The sequence below is a fragment of the Dysidea avara genome, chromosome 4 (genome assembly GCF_963678975.1).
Source record: "Dysidea avara chromosome 4, odDysAvar1.4, whole genome shotgun sequence".
Taxonomy (NCBI): domain Eukaryota; kingdom Metazoa; phylum Porifera; class Demospongiae; order Dictyoceratida; family Dysideidae; genus Dysidea; species Dysidea avara.
The window spans coordinates 19739030-19764654 of record NC_089275.1 but is presented as its reverse complement, the minus strand read 5'-3'; the positions used below and the strand labels follow the sequence as shown (position 1 = coordinate 19764654).

Here is a 25625-nt window from a genome sequence, read left to right as displayed (position 1 = left end):
TCGATATTTTCTAAGTACAGTATCGTTTTGTGATACTTATTTGCTGTATCGATATATTGCCATATCGATATGTATTGCAGATCCCTAATCAGTACGTAGTGTATTTTCATAAGTGGTCATGATCAAAGTTTTATATACAGCCCCAGAACCAGCCCGGGCTAGTCTCATTTGGCAGTCGGTCACTGTAAGACATTAACCACTGCTTATACTGGATGAATTGGTGTAATAATATGTAATACTGAAGTACGATGTTTTGTTTGTGTACTCTGCACTATAAGTTGCATGAGTTGGAAGTACAGATCGAGATATTCTAATAGAGCAGTCACTTAAGTATACTGAGCAACCAGCTGGTTTGGCTGCTTAACTATTAGATGATGCTAACATAGAAGTAACACAGTTGCACACGTTTCCTGTATGCCAAACATTTTGTATGATAGTATCCCCATGGTTAGTGCAACTTTGTAGGCCTTTTTAGTTTTCAATTATTTCATTTCCTCTTTTAAAACCCTTCACATCAATAGCTGTTATTATCAATATTATCTAGGACCATGTCACATGCAAGTGTATAACCAGCACATTGTGTGTGTGTTGTGTGGCCAAAACGCCCAGGTTTGCAACAGACATGTGTGTATATATATACAGAAACCAAACAAATCCCATAATTTTCATGCATTTGTACCTTGGTATAATGGCTAAACAAAAATAGCCTGTTTTCTGTGAACCATCCCTTGGGCTGGCACATTTTCAACACTAAATTTGAGCCAAGGACACATTCCTTCAAACTTCGCATTATTTTCTTCATCTTCTGTTTATTTTTCTTTTACAAAATTGCTGTAACTCATACAAACTGTAATAGATTTCTCTTATAATTTGGAAAATATAAAGTGCATATTATAACATTATATTTTCAATTTTTGTACAGATCAGTAGAAGTAGTACTAAGTTATGAGCGATGTTCAAAATTACAAGTACAATTTTTTTTGTCATGCTTGCAGGGTGAACTACTCGCAGTAATAAGTTTAAAATTGGTATACAAATAGGTTAACTATGATAGCAATGACTTGGGAGTATTACAGTAGCTAAGGAATATAAAACAAAAACCAAACATGTAAAACAAGTGTGATTGAGATACTCTAATAGAACAGTCCCTGAGTATTAAATAAAAAAGGTGCACGAAAAATGTTAAAAATTATATTTTCAAAAATTATTAACAAATCATTGAGTTATTTATAAAGCAAAATCCTACCATGCATCAGTGTAGACTACATAACAAGCACATTTTGAGATACCTCACATAGAGTAGTCATATATATACAACATTCAACAAATAATATGAAGTTACAAAAATTGATTTTAAATAGTAAAAATGCTACGTACTTAAAATCTAGCTCTTCTGTTTATGTGCAGAATAATAAGAAAAGATAGATAAAAGCCGGCCCCAAATGCTTTGGTGCCTGCATATACAAATACAAAAAAGAATGATATCAAATCAACAGCCAAGCTGTGAAAAGGGGGTGCATGCCTTCCAAAAATACGCTAGTATGAAAAAGGTGTGATATCAAAGGTGCACGGTGGCCAAGAAATGGCTGCAATGATGTTATAAGTTATGATGTTATGTTATACTTTGTTGCATTACAAATTAATTGACATTATAATGTCATTGCAGCTATTTCTTGGCCGACATCATATTTTTTTCATGCCAGCTTATTTTTGAAATTTGGGTTAGTTTGCTGTACAGATAGTTGCGGCAATATATCTAGAGAGAAAGTATAGGTCTGGCAAAATCCTTTCTGAACTCCAAGGAGGTAAAAAAAAACACTTTGAGATGAGCAATGAGTTATGAGGCTTGAAATATCCCATGCATTTAGTATTAGGAAAATAGAAGTGGCAGGTACACCAGACAAATTTAGCAAAAAGCAGTACATGGTTGTTCTGTTGGATAGTACCACATGTTTATTCCTTTGATGTCATGGTAACTTAGGTGAATGCACACAGACCATATATAGTCTTAAGCATTCATGATATTAAGCACTGATACTACTTCTTACACACATGAATTTATTCCATTGTAGGATGGACATGCTATTAAAGCCTATCACCAGGTTGGTACAACTACAGCACTTCGTGATGCTGTAAAACTTCAGAAGTGGCTAAATGATTTTGAAGGAGCAATTGCCACTTGCTTAATGGATGCAACTGGTAATTTATTGCCTGAAGCTCTACAAATTTCATTAAAGCTTAAGACTATTCCCAAATGCCCTAATCACACAGTTAGTTGTTTGGCATTAAAAACAGCAAAGCATTACATAAAAATTGGCAAACCTGGATATGCACTTGATATTGCCCAATACATTGATTTGGAAGAGAGACTATGTTTTTATAAGCAAGAGCACTTTATCAATGAAGTAGTGGAGTTATTGCAAGCCAACGAAAGACTGGAAGAATTATATCGCTACCTGAAAGGAAATGACAAATTTGAGGATGGTGCAAGTATTGCATCCAAGTTTGGTGATCTTGACAATCACATTTGCTTTGTGTTAATGAACATTAGAGCAAAGTTATTGAACCCGGTTTCAAACACAGAAGAAACTAAATTACAAGATGTTAAGACGTTGCATAATTTTTTGATAAATGCAACTACAAATTTTCAAGATGTGAAGTCTGTTCTAGCAATTTTAAGAGGTAATACAGATGAGTGTTTTAAAATCCATGAAAGACTAGATGGCTACAGCAGAGCAGAGGTATTTAATACATATATCAATAGTCTTTGGAATAGTCCAGAAAAAGTAAAAATATCAGCTGTTTTAAAAAATTTGCGTTATCTTTTGGATATTTACAATTTGCCCTTCCCTAGTCCAGATATGATTAAGCACTTTAAAATTGAAGCTCGAAATCATAGTGAATTCTGTGTTCCACCACTAGTTTTAAAGATCTTAGGTAATTTGCAGTCCAAATATAAAAAAGATATCAATGGTATGGTTATACTGAGTGAGTCAAGACTGAAATCGTTGTTTGCAAAGAATATCAAATTATTAGCTGAAAACTGGCTTGTGATGCTTAATAAAAGTTTTGGAGAAATGATTGAAAGTCATTTTGTTTATTCTGGAATAAAATCATTTTGGAAGTTCTTGTCACGATGTACTCGTCTTATAGAATACAAGTACTACTGTGAACAGTTTGACACTGTGAGTAATGGTGCGCCCTGCAGTGCTGCTCAACTGCTTTTAAATGTACTAAATCTTGAATGGACTCGTTACATACCAATCAACCACCCTGAAGTGCAGAGCTTTGTGGAAGGTATAACTAAGCCATGGATGGTTGTTTCAAAGGTGTTTAAACAAACCATTATTAAAAAGAATGCTCAAGATATTTTAGAACAATCAGTGTTTCAGGGGATTACTATTGGCATTAATTATATGAAGTTTATAGAGTTTGCTGCTAACAGAATTGAGGCATACGTTGGCATGTCACCAAATGAAATTTATTATATTGAAAGAATTGTATCAGAACTTGAATTAGTTGCGATAGGATTATTGGGTATTGTTTCTCTATTGGAAGAAAACTGTGCAATGATTCTTCCTGAAGCTTATCAAATTGTATCAGGCTTATTTAATGAATTAAATGGTTGCAACTTGCTTTATATTCTCACATTTGATAAAGAAGCTGTTTGGCATATTCTCCAGTCACTCATTATGATACTGCTTGGAAATAGCCATGATAGTAATGATGGGTTATTAGCCAAAGCATTTGCAATACAGCATTCAGAGAAAAACCATCTGAAATTATTTGGCTTTGAACGGTATTTTGTGCTTACTCTTACATTGTTTGGCAACTTAGTTCCATTTTTAGATATGAATATAAAATCACTTTGTGAGAAGACTTTCACTCAGCTAGCAAAGCAGTCAGGAGACAATTTGGCTGATAAAATATCTCTAGTACTAAAAGTTACCTGTATTTCTAATGTTGCTGACTTATTCAAAGTGGTTCATGAAATACAGACCAAGTATTCCAGAGGAATGGTTACATATGACTTTACAAATTTTGATTTTAACGTAGTACAACTGGCAGACTTTCCACAGTATGAAATTTGCTATACTAAAAGGTGTGAAATTAATTTCAAATACATTGTTTACAGAGGACGAAAATCTCAAGGAACAAACTCAGCCTCATTGCAGGAGCAAGGAAAAAATTCTGCATCATTACCAGAGATTGAGGCAAATTTTCCTCCTTTACAAACACAGCAAACACAAGATCCATCACTACAAAAACAAAAAACACCCTGGAACAAAATAGTCAAAAGATCATCACAAGAGGTAGAAACATCTTTGCAACACAGAGGAATATCTTTGCAAAGACAAGAAACAGCTTTGCAAGAGCAGGAAAAAGCTATGGAAGAACAACAAACATCTCTATGTAAGCAAGAGACATCTTTGGAAAAAGCTACGAAAGAACAAAAAACATCTCTATGTAAGCAAGAGACATCTTTGGAAAAAGCTACGAAAGAACAAAAAACATCTCTATGTAAGCAAGAAACATCTTTGGAAAAAGCTACGCAAGAGCAACAAACATCTCTATGTAAGGAAGAGACATCTTTGGAAACAAGCTCTACCAGTCTATTGGTGCAAGAAGAAACTCAAAGAAGTCCTTTCATTTTGCAGCAGAGCCAAACAAAGAAAAAGGAGATGGACTTGCAATCAGCTGAATGTACTAAAGAGTTCAAAATGGACTTATCAACTGAGTGTTTCCTTCTTGATGACCCAGTAAGTAGTCAGATAGAAACTATTGCAATTTCCAGAACACAAGAAAGCCTTACTGTTATGCAGAATTTAGAAACAAAGAAAAAAGATAGAGAGAAGCTTATTGCAAGAACTAAGGAATTCAGATTTCAGCCAGGATATAAGTTGTCAACAGAAGAGAAAAGATGCCTAGATCCTTCTCAAGAAAAGATTAAAATGATCAAAGCCCAGTGGGGAAATAAGGATATTTAATATATACTTGCATGCATGTAGTTGTTTGACATTATTAGCTATTAAATATAGATGCCTACATAATTGATTGAGTGCATGAAATATATGCACGTGTGTACTTTTTGCACCAGTATTATAGATGCTAGGCCACTTTCAGTTGTATTTGCTACAAGCATTTGCACTTGTACAACACATATAGGAGCTATATGAGCACCCCTGCACTTTGTTAGCATAAAATATCTATCACATGTACGTGTACAGTTGCAGATGTGGCAATTTTGTCCAAATAGTCATATGGACAAAAATGCCACTGGGATGACAAATTTTTTTGTTTTACATGTAATGCACATTATGGTGGTTATTCACATACATACAATGCACTCCATGTACAGTTGTGTGTAGCAGTTTTATAGATCATTATACTCCATGTTTAAAATATGTGTGTTCATGATACTGTATGATGCAGCATAATACTGCTTTGAGAATGTATATCTTCAACTCAGACTTTTTAAAACACTACTTACCAACAAGAAATGGATTATTTTAAATTAAAGTTACGATTATACACGATGTACACAGACAACCCTCACTAGGAATTACATAAAATCAACTGACAGTTTGCTTTATATCACAATTGAAACAGTCGTGATGTAAGGAATATGCCACCACTGGATTGTATTAGGAGATGGAGAGCACAATGTTACTGATATCTATATACAGCAGAACTGCCTGTCATTCTCCTTGTATTCATAACACTTAGAAGGTCATGCAGTCTATAAGTAAAAATCCCAATTCCGTAGTTGACAATTTTGGTAAGTGTAAAGCATATTGCTATTGGGAGCAAATGGGTGTTGTTAGTTAGTTAACCCTTTTCATCATGGATACCGAGGTATACCACAGGGAAATGCCTTAGGGCCACTTTATTCTTAGTATATGTCAATGATATGCCCTCCCTATGGTAGCCTCCTGCAGTTTGCTGATGACACAACTCTAATTGTGACCGAATTTGACAAAACAAGGCTTCCACACACATCCACTTTTATGACTTTGAAGTACCATAACTCAATGTAGCAGTATGCCATTAGTCTCAAATTTTGACCTGGTATTGTACTATGCTATGGAAGGGCTTTGTGAAAATTTTAGGCCAATAGCTTGCTGAGTAGTTACGTTACAGCTGGTTAAAGTCAGAAAATTGGATGTGTGGAAGCCTTGTTTTGTGAAATTCGGTCACAATTTGTTCTGGAGATACCAGTGAAGAAGTTGAGAAGAAGTTATGTCACAACCTTGAGCTCATTTCTAACTGGATTTCTCAGAGTAAGATGTGGCTTAATGTTAACAAATCAAGTGTGACGTGGTTCTCTTCCAAGCACAGCAAAAGAAAGTCAGAATATCCTCTTGTTTTGATTGATGACCAGCCTCTTACAGCTGTCACTCAGCAATGCTATTTAGGAAATTTTTTGTTTGTTGTCTTGAGTGGAAAGCTCAGGTGTCTGAAGTGTGTCGCAAGTGGTCTTACTATTTATATCTCATTGGATGCAGTCACAAACATCTACCTGTTAAGTTGCTAATGGAGTCCCTCATTTCATTGTGCATCATGTATGCTCTACCAGTGTGGGGACCCCTCTTCTCAATCATCAAGTTGGCCATTTACAGCGTATACAGAATAGGGCAGTGAGGGTAGTATTCTCCCTTAAGAAGTTTGATCATGTGTCTGTATCATGTGAACAGCTAGGTTGGCATAACATAGCAGAAGAAATTGAGATCCGTAGCTTGGCAGCATTTCATCATCACCGTTTTAGTCATCATTGCCTACAACTGCAACGTCCAATAACATTTGGTCGCTCTCACACCTATAACACTTGGTGTAAAACCTATTTTGCTAACAGCACTTACCATCATCTGGCTAGAACACAGCAATATTTTCGACATAGTGCCACTTGCTGGTGGAATAAGTTACCATTTGAAGTGCTCTACAAGCATGAAGAATTTGTTACTTTAATGAAGACTCACTATATGACTAATAATAGTTAATTTGTGTATTATTTAATTGTGTGTGTTATTTAATTGTGTTGCTCTGTATTTGTCATGTCTTGTATGTTTTTCAGCTTGTACGTACTTGTGTATTTGTATGTGTTTCAGTGTACTCTGACATGGAAGAACGGCTATGCCGAATGTCGTGAGTTTAAACTAGGCATGAGGCTATTATGCTCCAAAAATTGAGCGAGCAGTGCTAAAAAAATCACCTATTATGATTTTGAGAATTGCTCATCATTCCCAAAATTATGCCACCATAATTGGTTAATAATGCCAGTTTATTGCTGTATCAGACCATTTTCATTGATGTTGAAGCTTCAGATAGTCTTGAATTCTTTAGCTGGTTGCTGTATTAGAGTATTTCATTTCAATGCGACTTCTTTATTATTAGAGTAACTAATATTCAGTGACTGTTCTATTAGAGTTTCTGACTGCTCTATTAAAGTATCTCAATCTTTTTAACGGAATTGTGCAATCTGCAGATTTTCCTACCGTTAAAGCTTTATAATCACTTCAAAATGCTAGCATAATTCCTGGTTTCCACACATACCTATTATGCTCGAAATTATGCCGGCATAATTGCTGCATCCCTAGATATAACTCACCACTATCCCCTGTGTGTAGCCAGCCATCCGCAGTAATCATATCAGTAGTAGCCTCTTCATTGTTGAGATAACTCTTCATTATATGTAGATCAGGGCTGCCCAGAGAAATTAAGGAGCCCAGGGCAAAGAGTTAAAGTGAGGCCCCAGAGGCAAGGAGGTTTCCACAACTTCACCCAAGCTGTAAGTTGAAGACCAAAAAAAAAAGTCATGATCTGCTAACAATGACAATAACTACCCCTCACCAACCATATCTCCTTATCTATAAGCTTGCTACACTGCTCCTCTGAAGAATACTTTGACTGCTCTATTAGAGTATTTAGATCTGACTGCTCTATTAGAGTATATCGATCTTTTAAACAGGTATTCAAGGGGCCCTTCATGGGGCCTCTTTCAGGCTGGGGCCCGGGGAAAAATTCCCCAGTTGCCCCCCCCTGTAGGCGGCCCTGATGTAGATACATAGCAAGCAAGAATGGTGTATTATTAATACATGTCATATTGTGCTAACCTGTGGACCTTTAAACCAAAGTTCTCCATCACAGTTTGGACCCAACGTTTCACCAGTTTCAGGACTGATGACTTTTGCATAAATGCTGAGGACTGGAATGCCTGACGAACTTGGCTTGTTTACATCATAGGAACAGGTTAGCACTACAGGACTAAGCTCAGCCAAACCGTATCCTTAACGTCACTCCCTTGGGTAAGCCGGTAGTACTACTGGAGTTATGCCACTTGGAAATCTTGATCCACTGTCATTCACTAAACTCTGGTAGGATATCACATTCTTCCCTTCTCCCACACCTCCATCATCACCCAGTACTATCATCTTCTCTACACAACCTGCCTTACTGGCTGCTTCTTGTATTGTTGGTAACAAGGATGATATGGTGGCTACGTACTTTGAATTTGAGTTCTTAAACTGGTATATAGGCTAACTCTTCTGAGGAGTAGTTTGGATTACAAGTACTCATGATGCCTCCCATGGCAAGTGTAGAGAAGAACGTTGTACAGAATTCCACACTGTTGGGGGAAATTAGTGCTAACACATCTCCCTTCTGCATACAACTCCTCACTAGACCAGATGCCATATTAACCACTGATTCCTGTACTTCACTGTATGAGTACTCCCTTCCTGTAACACCATCTATTAGTACAAGGCGTTGATGATGAGAGGTCTGGTGAGCTTCCCGAGCATTTGTGGAGAGAAGCAGTGATGAAGGTGAGCAAGAAGTGGAGATTTTGTGAAGGGACAAGTAGCAGAACACAAACAATTAAAAGGAGGAGTAAAGTTTATCAGAGAAATACCAAAGTCATCAAGTAGGAAAATATTGCATAGGCTGTTGTAAATAATTACATTAGTATGTTGTGCGGCATGCAGCATTTAGATGTGTATAGCATATTTGGTAGAGTATTTGTATAGTTTTTATGTAACAAATGATTTAACGTGTTGCATTGTTAATTGACAATGCATATTGAATAATTTGTGTATTTACCATAAGACCAACATTAATTTTATTGATACCATGGTTTTGTCACCTACCCGCATACTGCTTTGACCTACACACTGCATTGTAAACCAACATTGTGATTAGGATGTAAAGTCATATAGAAATACGAAAAATTCTAGGGCTTTGTGCATTGTCTATCACACAAGTTTTAAACAACAGGTAACTTTTAACACTATGCCTCCAACAGTCAGTGTAAATTAAATCAGTCAGTAGATGATTCTATTATGAAATTCTAAAACGTTTGGTAGAATCTATAGGAATTGTTTCAATTTGTTTTGAAACCACACATTATACCTGGTTATACCTACGTAGTTGCTATGAAGGGAAGGTGAGACACTGGTTTTTTATAATACAAGCCATTAATAAAAATCCCTTTACTAAAAACAGTATTCCCTTTGATGTTTGATATAGGGCAAGTTTGTATAGTGGAGGCACATGCAGTTTCATGTTGAAGGAAGATAACACGCTATCATGATGCCATAATAGTTGCATTGCTACTGTTCTGTCTATGCATGTCTCTTATGTGCGTTTCTTTGTTAGCTATATAATAATTTATATAGTTAGCTCATATGGCATAATCAGTAAAATCTGCAATTGTAAAAATAGTATTACTTTCATTGGTGCTATAAAACTGATAAGCAGCTCGTAACCCAGTTTCAAGGGCACCTTGCATCCATCCTGGAACAAAAGAAATTCATCTCCTGCCAAGTACATGTTCAAGTATAGTTGAACCATATGTAAGTGTGCAAACATTTTTGTACTGGTAATTAAGCAGCACATATACTCCTTGTGCATGCAGAAGGCTCATTACTCCATGTCTGTACTGCCCCAACCTCAAACTGCTCTTTATTTCTGGATGAATTTCTTCCAATTGACGGACTGCTTCTTAGTTTTTGACACAATAATTTTACTCCATTGCATACATTACATGTACAATACACATATACTTTTTGCATAGATGTTCAGCACCCCCCCACACACACACACACACAACACAGACATAAATCTGTCATTGGTTAATATTAATACTACTGGTATATGAAAATTTTGCTGCCAACATCCATACATGCATGCATTGTGCTTATACCGAGTGAAGTGTCACATCACATGGAATGATTGTTACAGTAGTAGCCTAAGCTTGTAAATTGCTTATAGTGTGTGATATAAGAACTACAAACTTGAAAATAAATTTGGTATCCATCCTACTAAAATTTCCTGAAACAAGTGGTATCTTGTACCATACAACATACCCATAAGGAAACTGTATTCCAGTTCTAGAACCAGAATCTTTGGAAGTATACTGTAAATATAGTAGTTCTGGAACCAGAGTTGCCCCAAATTCAGTAAGGTCTTCTAGTGTATAAATTTTTGTATTTCAACTGGTATACAATTGTGTGGTAAAGCTTTCAACCTCCTTATTACAGTTCCAATTTTAAGATCTAATAACAATATTATTAATTCCACTTCTAGAACTGGACTTAGTTGGCACTTGAAATTGTTGTTAGTTCCCGTGCTGAGAAATGGAACAACACTATTTCAGTCAATGTAACACTTATGAAGTTCAACCAAAACTATGTTCATAAATGTCACATAATACTATAAAATTACTGCATTTACCTAATATAATTATTATAAAAATAAACATTGTATGTCACACAACTCATCATTTAGGGTTTTTCAATAGTCTACGCAATGTCTTCCCACTTACTGATCTTGGTATTTCTTTGATAAACTTTACTCCTCCTTTTAACTGTTTGTGTTCTGCTACTTTTCCCTTCACAAAATCCTCCACTTCTTGTTCACTCAGCTCATCACTACTCCTCACCACAAATGCTCGGGGAAGCTCACCAGATCTCTCATCATCAACACCTTGTACAGTAACACTACTGACATCATCTGGATCATGTGATCCCCTTACCTATAACTGCCACATCAGAGATGTGTGGATGTTGGAGGAGAAGAGCCTCCAGTTCTGCTGGTGCTACTTGGAAACCTTTCACTTTGATCAACTCCTTCAGTCTATCAGTTACATAGAAGAGATTGTTCTCATCATAGTAACCTTAAAATAATGACATTTAATGACATGTGTACCATACACTTCAAACATACACTATGGCACATGTTTCACTACAACGTCTAGGAGACATTCCATCGAGCATATTTTGTGTGGTTTAATGTTATATATAACTCACCAATATCCCCTGTGTGTAGCCAGCCATCCGCAGTAATCATATCAGCAGTTGCCTTTTCATTGTTGAGATAACCCTTCATTACCTGTAGATACATAGCAAACAAGCAAGAATGGTGTACTATTAATACATGTAATATTGTACTAACTTGTGGACCTTTAAACAAAAGTTCTCCATCGCAGTTTGGACCCAATGTTTCACCAGTTTCAGGATTGACGACTTTTGCATAAGTGTTGAGCACTGGAACACCTGACGAACTTGGCTTGTTCACATCATACGGACAGGTTAGCACTACAGGACTAAGCTCAGTCAAACCGTAACCTTGTCGGACCACATTTATCCCAAGCCTCTGTTTCACAGCTGTAACTGTTTCACCTCCTAGTGGAGCAGCAGCACTGAATATGCTCCTTATAGAAGACAGATTGTAGTTATCAACCATTGGGTGTTTAGCAAGAAACAATATAAGTGGTGGAACTAGGTAAGCATGCTTTATTCTATAATCCTGTATAGTCTTTAGAAACAGCTGTGGCTCAAATTTGGGCAAAATCACATTGGTGCTGCCCTGATACAGCCCAGTTGCAAGTAACATTACCATTGCATAGATATGGAAGAATGGTAGAACGCCAAGAAAGCAACAATCTGGATCAGTGAAATCAACAAATTGTGGATGATCGAGTTGGTTGATATTAGCCGTGACATTGTAATGGGTCAACATCACTCCCTTGGGTAAGCCGGTAGTACCACCGGAGTATGGAAGTACTGCTATATCATTTTTGTAGTCCAGTTTTACGCCACTTGGAAATCTTGATCCACTGTCATCGACTAAACTCTGGTAGGATATCATATTCTTCCCTTCTCCCACACCTCCATCATCACCCAGTACTATCATCTTCTCTACACAACCTGCCTTACTGGCTGCTTCTTGTATTGTTGGTAACAACGATGGTATGGTGGCTACGTACTTTGAGTTTGAGTTCTTAAACTGGTAGGCTAACTCTTCTGAGGTGTAGTTTGGATTACAAGTACTCATGATCCCTCCCATGGCAAGTGTAGAGAAAAACGTTGTACAGAATTCCACACTGTTGGGGGAAACTAGTGCTAACACATCTCCCTTCTGCATACCACTCCTCACTAGACCAGATGCCATATTAACCACTGATTCCTGTACTTCATTGTATGAGTACTCCCTTCCTGTAACACCATCTATTAGAGCAGTCTTCTTACCATACTTGGGAAAGTGCTGGAAAACATGACTGTATAAGTTTGTCTCAGGAATGACCGTGTCTCCATATGGACACTTCACAATGAAATCTTCACTGATGGTTGATGCATTATACGTAGACAGCTGACGACTAACGATTGAATTTGAAAATTGTTTACCACTAGTTTGCCAAGCAAGTCGTACTGATGCAGACAGCCTACTCAACTCTCGCTGCATGATGGTATCCTAATATCACATACACATGAGCATGGTAAACATGTGCAGCTACATACAGAGAGTGCATACATTATTAAACAGCCAGGTGTCATGCCGCAGATACAATGATGCTACAAGTACAGTAGTTTACATCATAGAAAATCTTCAATGGTATGTAAGTACACAAAAAATGGAATTTTCAACTAGAGTAGGGACCACAGCACATCGATAAAAAGTCCTTATGGTATCTTGAGCACAGTAGAGATATAACACTTCTTATTGTTTTACTGTGATTTAATATTGTACTCTACTTCAGCTTGTTTCAGTACTTCTTATTGATGTGCTATGGTCCCTACTCTAGTCAAAAATTAGCTACCAATTATTGTCTGAATAGTGAAGTATCCATTACACTTCATTGTCAGCTATGTTCAACCTGTTACACAGCATTACGAATCAAGAACTGTTTGAAAAGCACCTCTGCAATCAAACTAGCCACTATAAAAAATACGGACAATTTCCATTATGAAGGGAAGCCATCATGTGCTACCACCAGATTGATACCTTTCACTGTAAGCAAAGATGAATGGAACACAAAGGAAGGTACTGGTAAGTCCATGAAGAATGAATTGTATGTACTTCGGTATGCCAAAAGGCACCTCTCGAGACGAAGCGACGTTGAACAGTGAAAAATCAAGCCCATAGCCTTAGCTGTTATCGAGTTACACTTGTCTGAAGGCATCAGGCAGTCGGTTAGGCAGTCAATCAGTCAGTAGAAAATTCTGTTTAATAATTTTTAAACAAAATTCCATAGCAACTTGTTGAAAGCATTTCGGGTCGATCTGAAAGCTTGTTTTACCTAACCAAGTCTGCCTCATCATCATAAGGGAAAGTTGAGGCTGGTTTTAGGGTGATTTTTTTTGTGGGCCACTCCTACACCTTTGTGGTTCCTACTATACAGTACTATCGTACTGTATTACAGTGTATATTTCTCCACCTTGCTTTCAAACCAATATTTCACTTTCTGCATACAGTTCACTGAAGCTGCTATGCACTAGTGGAACAGGGTGACGATAACCAAGGTAAAACAATTCTGCTGTTTGTATAATTTGTTTTAGTAACCATGGCAAGACTACATTATGGGTACCGACTAATGAAGCCTTCTAAATGCTAATGCGTATATCCTTCTGCATTTTTTGAGTCATAAGGGATGCTTTCTGTGTTGTAAAATAATAGCAAACTTTCTCAGCATAAAAAAAAAGCAATAATGAAATTTGATGTGGTAGGGTGAAAAGTAGTAATGTGGGCAGGGATGAAAAACAATTAATCAATGCTTGTCTGGCCTAAGTAAGCCAGAGTCAAATAAGTCTAAGTCAAAATCTGTGGCTCGTAGACTATCCAAAGAGACAAATTAAAGAGGCACATACATAGAAGGGTTGAATAAAAAGACAACCCATTGTGACTTGATCTGCACGCCACCCAAGTACTACACTGGGGATCAAAGCATGGAGGCTAAGGAAATTTTTACAGTGGCTATTTATGTACTTCATCAGTTAGGTACTTGAGAGCAAACACAAAAGGAAGAACCCAGTTATTTTTCTGTCGGAAGTGTCTGAGGATGGTCTATGAGTATAGCAGTGACTGAGGCAGTTGCCCCTCAAGACTGTCTTCACCATTTCTGCAACTTTGTAGTATGTAGTGCAACAAAATCTACTCTATTTACTAATGTTATTGCTCACAATTTTGCACATACACTCATCTATTACTATGGTTACAAGTATAAGGAAAAATTAGGAGTTTTAAGTTCAATTAGGGATCATAGAAAAAAAGTAGGGAAACAAGGGAGCTGCAGGATATACTAGTGTAAAATATTCTTCGCGAATATCCGAGTTCTTTCCCTCGCTGCTACACCGTCACGTATCGCCCGCTACACTCAATCAAGCACAACGTGGTCAGTCTCGTGATCTCTCGTGACACACACGAACAGATTACAACACACCCCCCCCGGTTGACCTTTAATATGGTCAACGGAGGGTCTTAACAGTTCTTAAATCCTAAAATGTTACTTACATACATGCGTACAACATTACAATATGACTGTAAATGTCAAGTTTCCTACAATTGACTGACTACTGTCTTCAAAAACTGGTTAGCGCGTTGCGCTGCTGCCCTCTTTGGTCGACTATGAGACCCAACATCTTCCGGTAGCTGTGCTTCCTCATTTTCCTTCTGTGGACTGTCGTTATCTATGGCATCAACTGGATCAACTGGTGCTCCACACTCTATCTCCAATGGGTACAAACAATTCAACAGACGTCTCAGTGTCTTGCTTGAAGACTTGGAAGGTACTCTGATTACTGCACCTCTGACATGCCCATCAGTTCCTTCTAGCAATCTTTCTATCTTGGCTATTTTCCAGAGGCCTCTTAAACATTTCTCACTGCGAACTACCACAATGTCTCCTGGTTTCAGTGGTCGTGGCTTGCCCTTGATGTTTTGACGATGGCAATCTCTTAATTGCAGGAGATATTCGCCTCTCCATCGCTTCCAGAAGTGTTGCATTGTCATGTTAAGGTGCCGTACTCTGTTGCTCAATACTTCCTTAGTCACACTATGCCAATCATCACCCTCATGATCACTGTGTACACACGATGGATCTGGCAGGCTTAGTATCCTGCGGCCCATGAGAAGGTGCGACGGTGTCAGCGGCTCTTCTAAATCCTCAGTTGAAACATAAGAAAGAGGTCTAGAGTTTAAAATCATTTCTACCTCTGTAACAATTGTCAATAATTCATCATAGCTAATTCTCGCCTGACCAATCGTCTTTTTAAGACATCTCTTCGTTGATTTTATCAATCTCTCAAACAAGCCTCCCCACCAGGGGGCCTTTTCTAGATTAAAGGACCACTGCACACCAGTACCTGCGCTATGACCTTGTACCGCTGAGTCACTCAACACAGTGGATATGCCCTTTGCTGCAGCCTTGAATGTTTTCCCATTATCTGATATCATTTTGTGCGGAATTCCTCTTCGAGCAGTGAAGCGTTTGAAACATCTTAGAAAACTATCAGTAGTGAGGTCAGGGACAATGTCCAGGTGGACTGCTCGGGTGACACAGCATGTAAACAAACAAAGCCAAACCTTACTCATATTGACTAGACCTTGGGTTTTGATGTAAAGGGGGCCAGCAAAGTCAACTCCTGTGTACACGAATGGTGGCTGCCCAGTGACTCTAAAATCAGGTAACGGAGGGGGTGATGGTAAAGCACAAGGTAGGCCTTCAAGTTTGTGGCAAATTACACACTTGTGTATGATCTGTCTCACGAACTGTCTTCCCTTCATGATCCAGTATCTTGATCTGATTTCTGTTAGAGTTTCTTTAACGCCATTATGCATTACTCTCTTATGTGCATCTTGTACAATTAGTACGGCCAGGTAGTGGGACTTTGCAAGAAGCATTGGGTACTTGGTGTTGTAAGGAATGTTAGAGTTACCTAGCCTACCCCTACACTTCCATACTCCCCCTTCAAGGAAAAGGTCAAACTGTCTTTTCCAATTTGGAAAATCCTTGTGTAGGAACAAATCCTTCTGCATCTCTTTAACCCACAGGGTTTCTGCCTTGTTGATATCAGCTGCTGTCAGTTCAGCTTCTACCACTTCCGGGGTTCTTATTCTGGACTTGCATCGCTCCACAAATTTAAGTACATAGCTGGTTACTCTGAGTAGCCTTTGCAGACGACTAAAATTCTTGCAACAAATGATCTTGTCCAGGTCCAGCGTGGTTTGAGAGGCATGTGTGATGTTACAGTGGGTGCTCCTTATTTCTTTCATACACTCTTCTGGTATGCTACAACTACCTGTATCTTCTTCAAGCACTGGATTTCCTGCAACAAGCCAGTCCGGACCATACCTCCACAGTTTGCTACTGGCTAGTTCGGCAGGTGTAATGCCTCTTGAAGGGATGTGAGCGGGGTTATCAGTTCCTGGGCAGTGCTTCCAACAATCAGCGGGTACAATCCTCCTAACTTCATTTACTCTATTCTCGACCCATGGCTTCCACTCTTTGGTGGTACCCTTAATCCAGAACAGTGCCACCTTAGAATCACTATAACAACAATGTGGTTGTAACTGGATCTCTGCTTCTAATGCGGTTGATACACTGCTGATGAGCTTTGCCAATAACAGTGATGACAGTAGTTCAAGCCTGGGTATAGATTGCTTGTTAACTGGAGAGACCCTTGTTTTTGATACCACAAAGTTAACTGTGATACCAGCACTCCCTTCAATCCTCAGATACACTACTGCGGCATATGCTCCAGCTGATGCATCACAAAATCCCATGAGACTACAACGGCTACCTTCCTTGGCCAAAAGCTTGAAATAACATCTTGGGATTGATGTGGCCACTCCTTGGAACCCTAAAACAAGTCGCTTCCATTTTGTCAGTAACTCACCTGACAATGGTTCGTCCCAATCTATCTTATTAACGCAAAGTTCCTGAAACAACATTTTGAAGCAAATGATAACTGGAGCCACAAACCCTATTGGGTTGTAAAACTTGGTAGCAATAGCAACGATTCTTCTCTTAGTGGGTTCTGTGCCCCGGATCAGTATGGCCAACTCATTAAGATCAAAGATAAGTTCATCATTCACAAAATTCCATACTACCCCCAAGATCTTCTGCTCATTTTCTGATTGTCGCAGCCTGCCCCCCAAAAGGTTCTTAGTACATGATTTGTCCTCTTCTTCGACCTTAGTCCTGCTGTAGTCTGAGCATCCATCTGTAAACTCTGCTTCAGACTCTTCAATCCTTTGTTGCAGCAAGGTTGAATTAGTAACAAACTTTCTGAGATTAAATCCACCCTCTTTCAGTATGCATTTGGACTTCACGTAAAGCTCATAAGCATTGTCATCATTGTCAGCACCAAAGCTCAGGTCATCAACATAAACGGACCTTAAGAATAATTGGACGAACTGTGGGAATGTCTCACTATACTGTTCAAGGTGGTGTTTAATAGTTGCATTTAACAGAAAAGGGCTTGATGAAACTCCAAAAACGACTCATGTAAACCTATAAGTCTGAATCATGGGGGCATCCTTCAGCACATCATCTACCCATAGAAACCTCAGAACGTCTCTGTCTGGAGGGGTCACCGAAATCATCAAAAATGCCTTCTCAATATCCCCAGTCAGTGCCACCTGGTGCACTCGGAATCTGATAATGATGTCCATTATGTTTTGGGCAAACTTTGGACCAGCGTACAAGCAGTCATTCAGAGAAGGCCCATTCGCTTTAGCTGGTGCATCATATACTACCCTCAGTTTAGTAGTCTTCTTATCTTCTCGCACTACCGCATGGTGGGGCAGATAGTGAACTGGGTGATTAACAGAGGCAGAGTCTTGTACAGGTTCAATTATCCCCTTATTCAACTGTTCCTTAATGACAGAATCATATTGCCTTAGAACCTCTGAATTCTGTTTCAGATGCTTTAACAGTCCATTTAGTCTTCTCAGTGCAAGTTCGTAGTGATCGTGCAGTGCAGGCTGTGACTGTCTCCAAGGAAGGGAAACTTCATATTGGGGGTGCTTATACACTATTCCCCGTTGGAATTCATCATACACAGAAGGCTCATCATGCCTTACATCTAGTGACTCAAGATCCCAAAACATTTTCAGCTGACTATCAAGCTCACTCTCCGTCTGTTGTTGGTAAGCATCTACCCTCACGGAATGGGTGGTGATAAGGTTTACTGATGAGACATCTGGTGGTGAGCCTAGAACTGGTCCTGACAACACCCATCCCAATCTGGTGTGGACCGCTGTGGGTCCATTAAGACAGCGAACAACCTTCCCCGTGACCAACTTCCAATACTGATCCAAACCAACCAGGATGTCTACCTCAAGATTGTTACCCCCTTGTGAGTAATCTGAAAACTTCAGAGATGCAAGCTCTTTATAAGTGTGAATGGCATAGGAAATGGATTGTCCCGAAATAGGCTCACAAATTAATGGTACTGACAAGAATGACATCTTCATGGTCCCTCCAATCTGAAGTAAAATGTCCAGTTCTACAACATCACACACTTGACTGCTGCAATTTTCAGATCCAAATGTCTTGATCTGCATAGTCTCTGTGCAAATAGGGTCAAGCATCAACTGGTTCCGAAGTTCATCTGTGATGTATGACCTTTGACTCCCACAATCAAAGATGACTCGTATTTCTCGAGTTTCTGTAGGGTTATTAACCTTGCACACGGATGCCCTTGCAGTTTGCAACAATACTGGTGTTCTTGCATCGATGCAGTATAGTGAAGCTGTGGTTGTTGCAACAGGATTGCTTGGTAAGTTAACCAATGCCTGTGATGTAGGCTGCACAGTAGAATTACTGTCGGTTGGTAGTACAGTACCATTAGATTCTGGCGATCTTCCCTGGCCTCTGCTACAGATACTTACGTGATGTCTCCCATTGCATTTATTGCACTTCATCGTGGAGCGGCACTCTCGGCTCATGTGGTTCTTTCTCAAGCACACAAAGCATCTACCTGTCCTTCTCAATATTTGCTTCCTCTCTGAAGCATCGGTCACCGTCCTGCAGGAACTTGAGGCATGTGACTGGTGACAGTAAGAACACTTGGGGGTTCCTGACCCACTGGTAAGCAGTGAGCTGGCAGTAAGAGGGTCCTTCATTGTCTTCTTAGGTCCATTACAAAGAATGCCGAGAACTCTTTCTCTAGCAGTTATCTCCCCTTCAGTTACCTTCATTATTGCATCAAGGGCCCATTCATCCTCTCTTATGTGACGACTGATGATTAGTCTAAGCTCCTGTGGCAATTTATTTACAAACACTGATGAGAAAAAACTACCATAAGAGTCCGCAGAGACTCCAAGTGACCTTAAGCTACGAACTTGAGATTCCACAGTATCATATAGGTGGCGTAGTCCCTTCAGATTGTGCTGAGATGTGACAGGATCAATATTCATTAGTAAATCCATGTGCTTTGCAATAATTTGGTGTTTGTTGCCAAATCGTTTCTTTAGTATTTCAATGGCTTCACTATAATTAGCAGATGTCAGTTTCAATCTTGATATGGCATCAGCTGCAGGACCTTCCAATAAGGTATGCAGGTAGTTGAATCTGTCAATGTCTGTTAAGTCAGGGTGATGGTGTATAGATGACTCGAATGAGTCCCAAAATGTTGACCACCTAGTTAGGTCCCCGTTAAACTTCTTGGGTGCTAACTTTGTTAACTTGACCCTTGTGGCATGTCCCACAACTGAGCTAGCAGGGGTAAACAGTGAGGCACTGGAAACTGTGGTCAGAGTCGGGGTCATTGACATAATACTGGAGGAACCTATGAGTGGGAGGTGAGGATGGATCGAGACCATTGAAACAGTCGGTGAAAACATCAGAGGAGCAACTGGAGTACTAACTGATTCTGTTGCTGCAACACTAAATCTTGTTGTGGTTGTTTTAATGGCTGGCGACATAACCAGAGGGGTAACCATGGACACTGGAGTTACACTAGTTAGTGTGGGACTAACTGTATCAGTAGTCGTCTCGCTTGTCACTATGCCAGTAGATGATTCACTGCTTGCCACCACAGTGGTGGCTGTCTCACCGGTTACTATCTCAGCAGATGACTTACTACTTGTCACCGCAGCAGGTGAATCACTGTCCGTATCACCAGAGGGAGGAACCATGCTTGCCAGTATTCGACTGTTCTGTTTTGCCTCTAGGGCCTTATTTGAGTCAATAATTGCACATGAATCCTTTCCTTAAAGATGTCTATCTCATCATTAACTTCACCTTCTTCCACCAATTCCAGGATCTCTTTATCAAGCTGCCTTAAGGTCTCCAGTTTTTCCTTAAGGGTGATTCTACACTGTTCCAGTTTAGTCACAACAGACTCTGTGTCTTCTGTACTTTCTATTGATTCATAGAGCGCAGAAATTGTGCGCTTGGTAGATGACCGATGTCCACCTCTCACTTTCCTCTTTCTACTTAACCCTTCAGCCATGCCTTAAATGTTAATGTAGTCCCTCTACTCTTAAATTATGTACACCACTCACACACTCCAGTTAAATTACTTCATGTATCCTATGGCAGCAATTGGCTTCGCCAGGATTCCGCGATTCTGGTGCTCCCCGTTCCAATTGGAGAGCACCTACTAAAGTGTGAAATTAACAAAGAACAACTACACTTAAACACAGCTTAGTACTCGCCTCTCAGGGTACCACTAACCCGGTACCAAGGAATTCTTGTTTAGGAGGCAAGCGTCGGCTGCTTAAGGTAGGCTTGCTCGCGAGGTACAGTAGCTGGGCGAATCCTTAGGTTCAGCTGGGTCGTATCCGGCTCGAAGGATCATGTAAAATATTCTTCGCGAATATCCGAGTTCTTTCCCTCGCTGCTACACCGTCATGTACCGCCCGCTACACTCAATCAAGCACAACGTGGTCAGTCTCGTGATCTCTCGTGACACATACGTACAGATTACAACACAACTAGTGAACATTTATTTTCCTACTTCAGTCTATACCCATGACTGAATTAGGGGTTAATGTTCACTGGTATATCTGCAGGTGTAGGCGAATTCCCTTGTTTCCCTACTTTATCTTTCTATGATCCCTAATCGAACTTAAAATTTCTAAATTTTCCTTATACTTGTTTGTTTACTTCTTTTTGTAACATTATTATTACTAGTGAACTCTCCCATATTGCATCAAAGAAAAGGATAACGCTAGAGTTAAAGTTTTTGGCTGAACGCACCCCAGCTATCAATTACTGACTTGAAAGTGAAGAGGTCACAATGTTTTGCTTTCAGCTACGTTCAACCCGCTACAAACGAATAACACAGTAGGAGAAGCACTGCTACAATCAGTCCAGTCACCATGAAAATATGGATGATTCATGTGCTGCAGCTAACAGTTACTGACTTGAAAGTAAAGTGGCCATTACAATTCGCTTTCACCTATTTTCAGTCTGTTACACAGTGTTACAAATGAAGAACAGTATTAGAAACAGCTCTGCAATCACATGGAAAATATGGAAGATTCCGGTTTATAAATGCTGAACATAGGGAAACCTACTGTGAATCAACACCTTGGGAAATTAGCAAAAAGAGATGGGACACAAAAAAGGACAAAGGTACATCCATGATCCGTGCATTGTACATTCTGCGGTATGCCTAAAGACATGTCTTGGGACAAAGCAACGTTGGACAGTGAAAAAATTCAAGCCCGTAGCCTTAGCTGTTATCAAGTTATGCTTGCCTGAAGGCATCAAGCAAACAGATAGTCATCAGAAAATTCCACTGAATAAAATTTTTTTTTAAATTGTAACAATATATTGAAAGCACTTAGGGCCGTACTGAAGGTGCTTTTGGGTTTGGTTATACCTAACCAATACTGCCAAGGTGTCAGGATGGTATTGTAAAGCTGGCTTTTGGGTGGTTTATTTTGCCAGAAAAACTCAAACCTCCTAATATACAGTACTATACTGTACTGTATGATATAAAGCTGAAACGCTGTTTGTCCATCCCACACCAGTTTGTGTGCATATCACCACAGTTCATGATCAAAATTCAACCAGCTTCTGTAATTTCTTTTACGGTGAGCTTCCATATGCTTTCAATCATCCTCCACTGTGCATTGAAGGACACCATGCACATGCAACTTATATTTGTGTTGTGCCTATACTCCCCCTTGAGGTTTTGCACACTAATGAATAATAATAATAATAATAAGGTCTTGCCGTATGTACACTTGAGCTACACTGTACATACCATATTTGACTGGTTAATAGCCACGGCTACTATAACTTTCAGCAAGCAAAACCCTGCGGCTGGTAGCTACTATCTGAGGGCGGCTACTAAGGGCTTGTGTGGCAGCAGCCTACAGTGTTTACAAGGGATTCACGAGTGACTGACCTTGTTTAATCATCTGTCAATACTGTCATTCATTCTAACTTCTCTCAAAAATGCTATTTCCTGGCTTAAAACAACTCCTTTGCCAGGTTTCTGCTTCAAACGTGTCTTATCAACACTTGCGACAGTATGTTCAGATACAAGACGCGGCTCTTATCTGAGGGTGGCACTTATTAAAATAATTCTAGGCTGTAAAGTGGCTACTATCTGGGGGCAGCTATTATACGAGCCACGGCTATTGAACTGTCAAATACGGTAAATTCCTTTCAAGTGGTAGAGTGCTTGACAAACACGGGGAGATAGTCTAGCTGGTAGCACATTTCTATTTTTACCCATATCTTACTGGGCACATGTTTTCCTGTAGCTCATAGCTAGTATACGGTACTGCCCAAGCGCAACGTTGCACTTGCTCACACACACAACTTTACTCGAGATTTTAAAAATCGTTAATTAAGAGGCATGGCAACTGTTTTGCTTGCAATTTTCGTGAACAAAACAGCTGTCACGTTGTCTCACGAGCAAAACAGTTGCCACGCCCCTAAATTAGTGATTTTTAAAATCTTGAGCAAAGTTGTGTGTGCGAGCGAGTGTGACGTTGTGCTTGGGCGGTACCGTACATCTAAAGCACATATTGGCTACAATTTTGCCAAAATTAAATGCCCTTTGTCTGGCAACCTGAATATAACTGCTTTAAACTGATTCCTGCTTTTATTTGTTCTTTACAGTACATTCAAGGCACTGGTATGGAAGACTCACATTCTTGTCCAAACCACAGACACAGTTTGTACACTAACCTGTTATAGTGTTAATCCCAAATGATTATCCAACCCAGGTTTGATTCCTGTGTTGGTCAATGTTTATCACATAACTGAACTTTTTTGGTGCACCCTTTTATACATCATTTGATTTATGCAAAGTTTTGTCCAATAACTTTTATGTATGCTCACAGTTTTTTAGCACTGGCATACATCATAGAAGCTTTTAAAGAATTAGATAGAATGAGATGACAAGGTTTCTACGCTATTTAGATGATATGGCTAAGGCTAACCATTAAAGTGATTACCGAGGCTGCAGTAATTAAGTTTGTGGGTAGCTTCGTCCACTTTGTCCTCAGGTCTCTAACTCTCTATAAATAGCGTAGAAACCTTGTTAGCTCATTCTAAATTTTCTAGACAAAGCAGCGAACAAAGAGCAGAAGAATGTAGCAAACTGTGACTGCTGGTAACAAGATTCACCCAACCTTCAAGTTGCCAGCAAGCGCCACATCATGATATTGGAGTAGCTACTAGCTATGTAAAGATAAATTCCAAACTGTTTTGTCCATAATGTAAACTAACGAATAGAAAACTGAGGGTGCTAGCATTGAGTGTTACCAGCTTTGAGTTTATTGAATCATTGCCACACTGTGACATAGGTTTAGCTATTAACATCCAGATCAACGCTAATGAGCCATGCCCAGAAAGTAAGGTCTAGCTCAGAAAGTAAGCTGATAGTAAGGGCTTTTCACTTTAGCTTGGCTGATTTTCATTTGATGAATGTACACTGGCTAGATCATAGGTTACTAACTATTTAGTAACCCTGCCAGATGCTTTTATTGGATTTAGTAACCTCAGATATCATAGGGAATATTATGTAAAATTCTCTAAAACTACTTAGCATATTTGGGAGTAGGGCATGCTAGGACAAGGAATTTGCATACATATTAGTCCATGTGCCACAGATAGGGTTTCTACCCAAAATAGGAAGATGCTTCTTTTTATTGTTTGTGAAATTTTTACTGCACAGACTGACCTTTCAGATAAAGCAAACAAGCGCAAATTTAAAATTGGATTGTTTGTAGCATTTGATAACAGCCACCTAATTTTACACACAAACACCCAAAAAGTGGTTACATGATCAAAAATCCCTTAGCAACTACATTGATCCTGTGGAATAATAGAAAGATTTAAGGGGTCCACAACTCCAAAAAATCCTGTAAAAGATTTCAAATCTTGCGATTTTTCAAGATTTCAAGCAATTATGGCAAGATTTCAAGATTTCAGAACATTTGAAATCTTAGATATCCGGAATAATAACATCACGTGATACGTAGTATATGGAAATACGCGGAATTCTTTCTCGAGTTCTCTGCAAACTTGTGGGGATGCTGGACGTAGCATACGTGATGCTGCAAATACAGAAGTATACAGGAAATATACGGAACTTCACAACAATTCTTAGATTTCAAATTTCAAAAGCAGAGATTTCAAAAAGATTTCAAAGAGGGCTGTACAAGATTTCAAGGGAGTTGCGGACCCCCTGGGAAGATGCTCATGACTTTGATTTACATGTGCTAAAATTATGCTGATACCTAATGCTACAAGCAATCTAATAATTATCTGAAAGGCCAACTTATGTGAAAATCTCCAGAAACAACAAAAAGAAGCTTCTTCCTATCGGTTGAGTCGAAACAGGCTAGGGCACTGAGTCACCATTGCTAATACATCTATAAATCTGGTGCCACATTTCCAAGTATGGTACCCAGACCACTATTAATTTTATTCCCTCCATGTAAAAGAGAGAAAAGGGAACCTACTTGTCTTTGCTTTTCCTTTACCCGAGACCAGACCAGTACCATAGATTATCGATAATTTATGCCAGTACCGCGCCCAGCCGGGGCGAGAGAAACCAACAACACTATACCAACCCAACAATTAAATGCTACCTATAAACTTACATTAAAATACTTACGCCTTATGGTGCTCGTGAGGCGAATATGGTGAAAGGTCTTGCCAAGGGTCGAGGTCAATCTTCTCGTTTTTTTTTAGCGCAGAAGCTATTAATTATTAACGCGGGGCCGCTGCATCTAATTTGTTTGCAGGCGCGGCTGACGTAAATCACGTAATCAGCTACCAATAAAACCAAGTGGCTAAGTTAACTAATAAATGTGTCTACTTCACCAAGCAGCCACAGCACACTTCAACTTGGATGAGTACATACACATGATAC

The 25625-nt window shown here is 39.2% G+C and overlaps 3 protein-coding genes across 4 annotated transcripts in view; 1 reads left to right on the top strand and 2 right to left on the bottom strand.

The window, feature by feature from the left end:
- The window catches only part of LOC136254129 (TPR and ankyrin repeat-containing protein 1-like), a 47837-nt gene extending 42386 nt beyond the window's left edge, over nt 1–5451 (top strand). The window contains exon 4 of the mRNA XM_066046803.1: nt 2073–5451. Within this exon, the coding sequence (XP_065902875.1) occupies nt 2073–4988 (2916 nt within the window). The 3' untranslated portion in view covers nt 4989–5451. The remainder of the gene's footprint in view (nt 1–2072) is intronic.
- Nucleotides 5452–10719: 5268 nt separating this feature from the next.
- LOC136252786 (probable 4-coumarate--CoA ligase 1) lies at nt 10720–25472 on the bottom strand. Of its 2 annotated transcripts, none has more exons than XM_066045353.1 (5): nt 25368–25472; nt 11449–12747; nt 11304–11385; nt 11030–11170; nt 10720–10980 (listed from the first exon to the last, which is right to left on the bottom strand). In XM_066045353.1, exons 2-5 carry the CDS (start codon nt 12736–12738, stop codon nt 10775–10777), a joined length of 1719 nt encoding a protein of 572 aa, XP_065901425.1. In that variant the 5' UTR covers nt 12739–12747; nt 25368–25472; the 3' UTR covers nt 10720–10774. The 2 variants fall into 2 exon arrangements, with proteins under 2 accessions (XP_065901425.1, XP_065901424.1); XM_066045352.1 differs by having other exon boundaries at nt 25354–25470.
- Nucleotides 14830–20415, bottom strand: LOC136253648 (uncharacterized). Its single transcript, XM_066046309.1, has 2 exons — nt 17786–20415; nt 14830–17668 (listed from the first exon to the last, which is right to left on the bottom strand). The coding sequence occupies exons 1-2, from the start codon at nt 20413–20415 to the stop codon at nt 14830–14832; spliced, it is 5469 nt and encodes a 1822-aa protein (XP_065902381.1).
- Nucleotides 25473–25625: the final 153 nt, after the last annotated feature.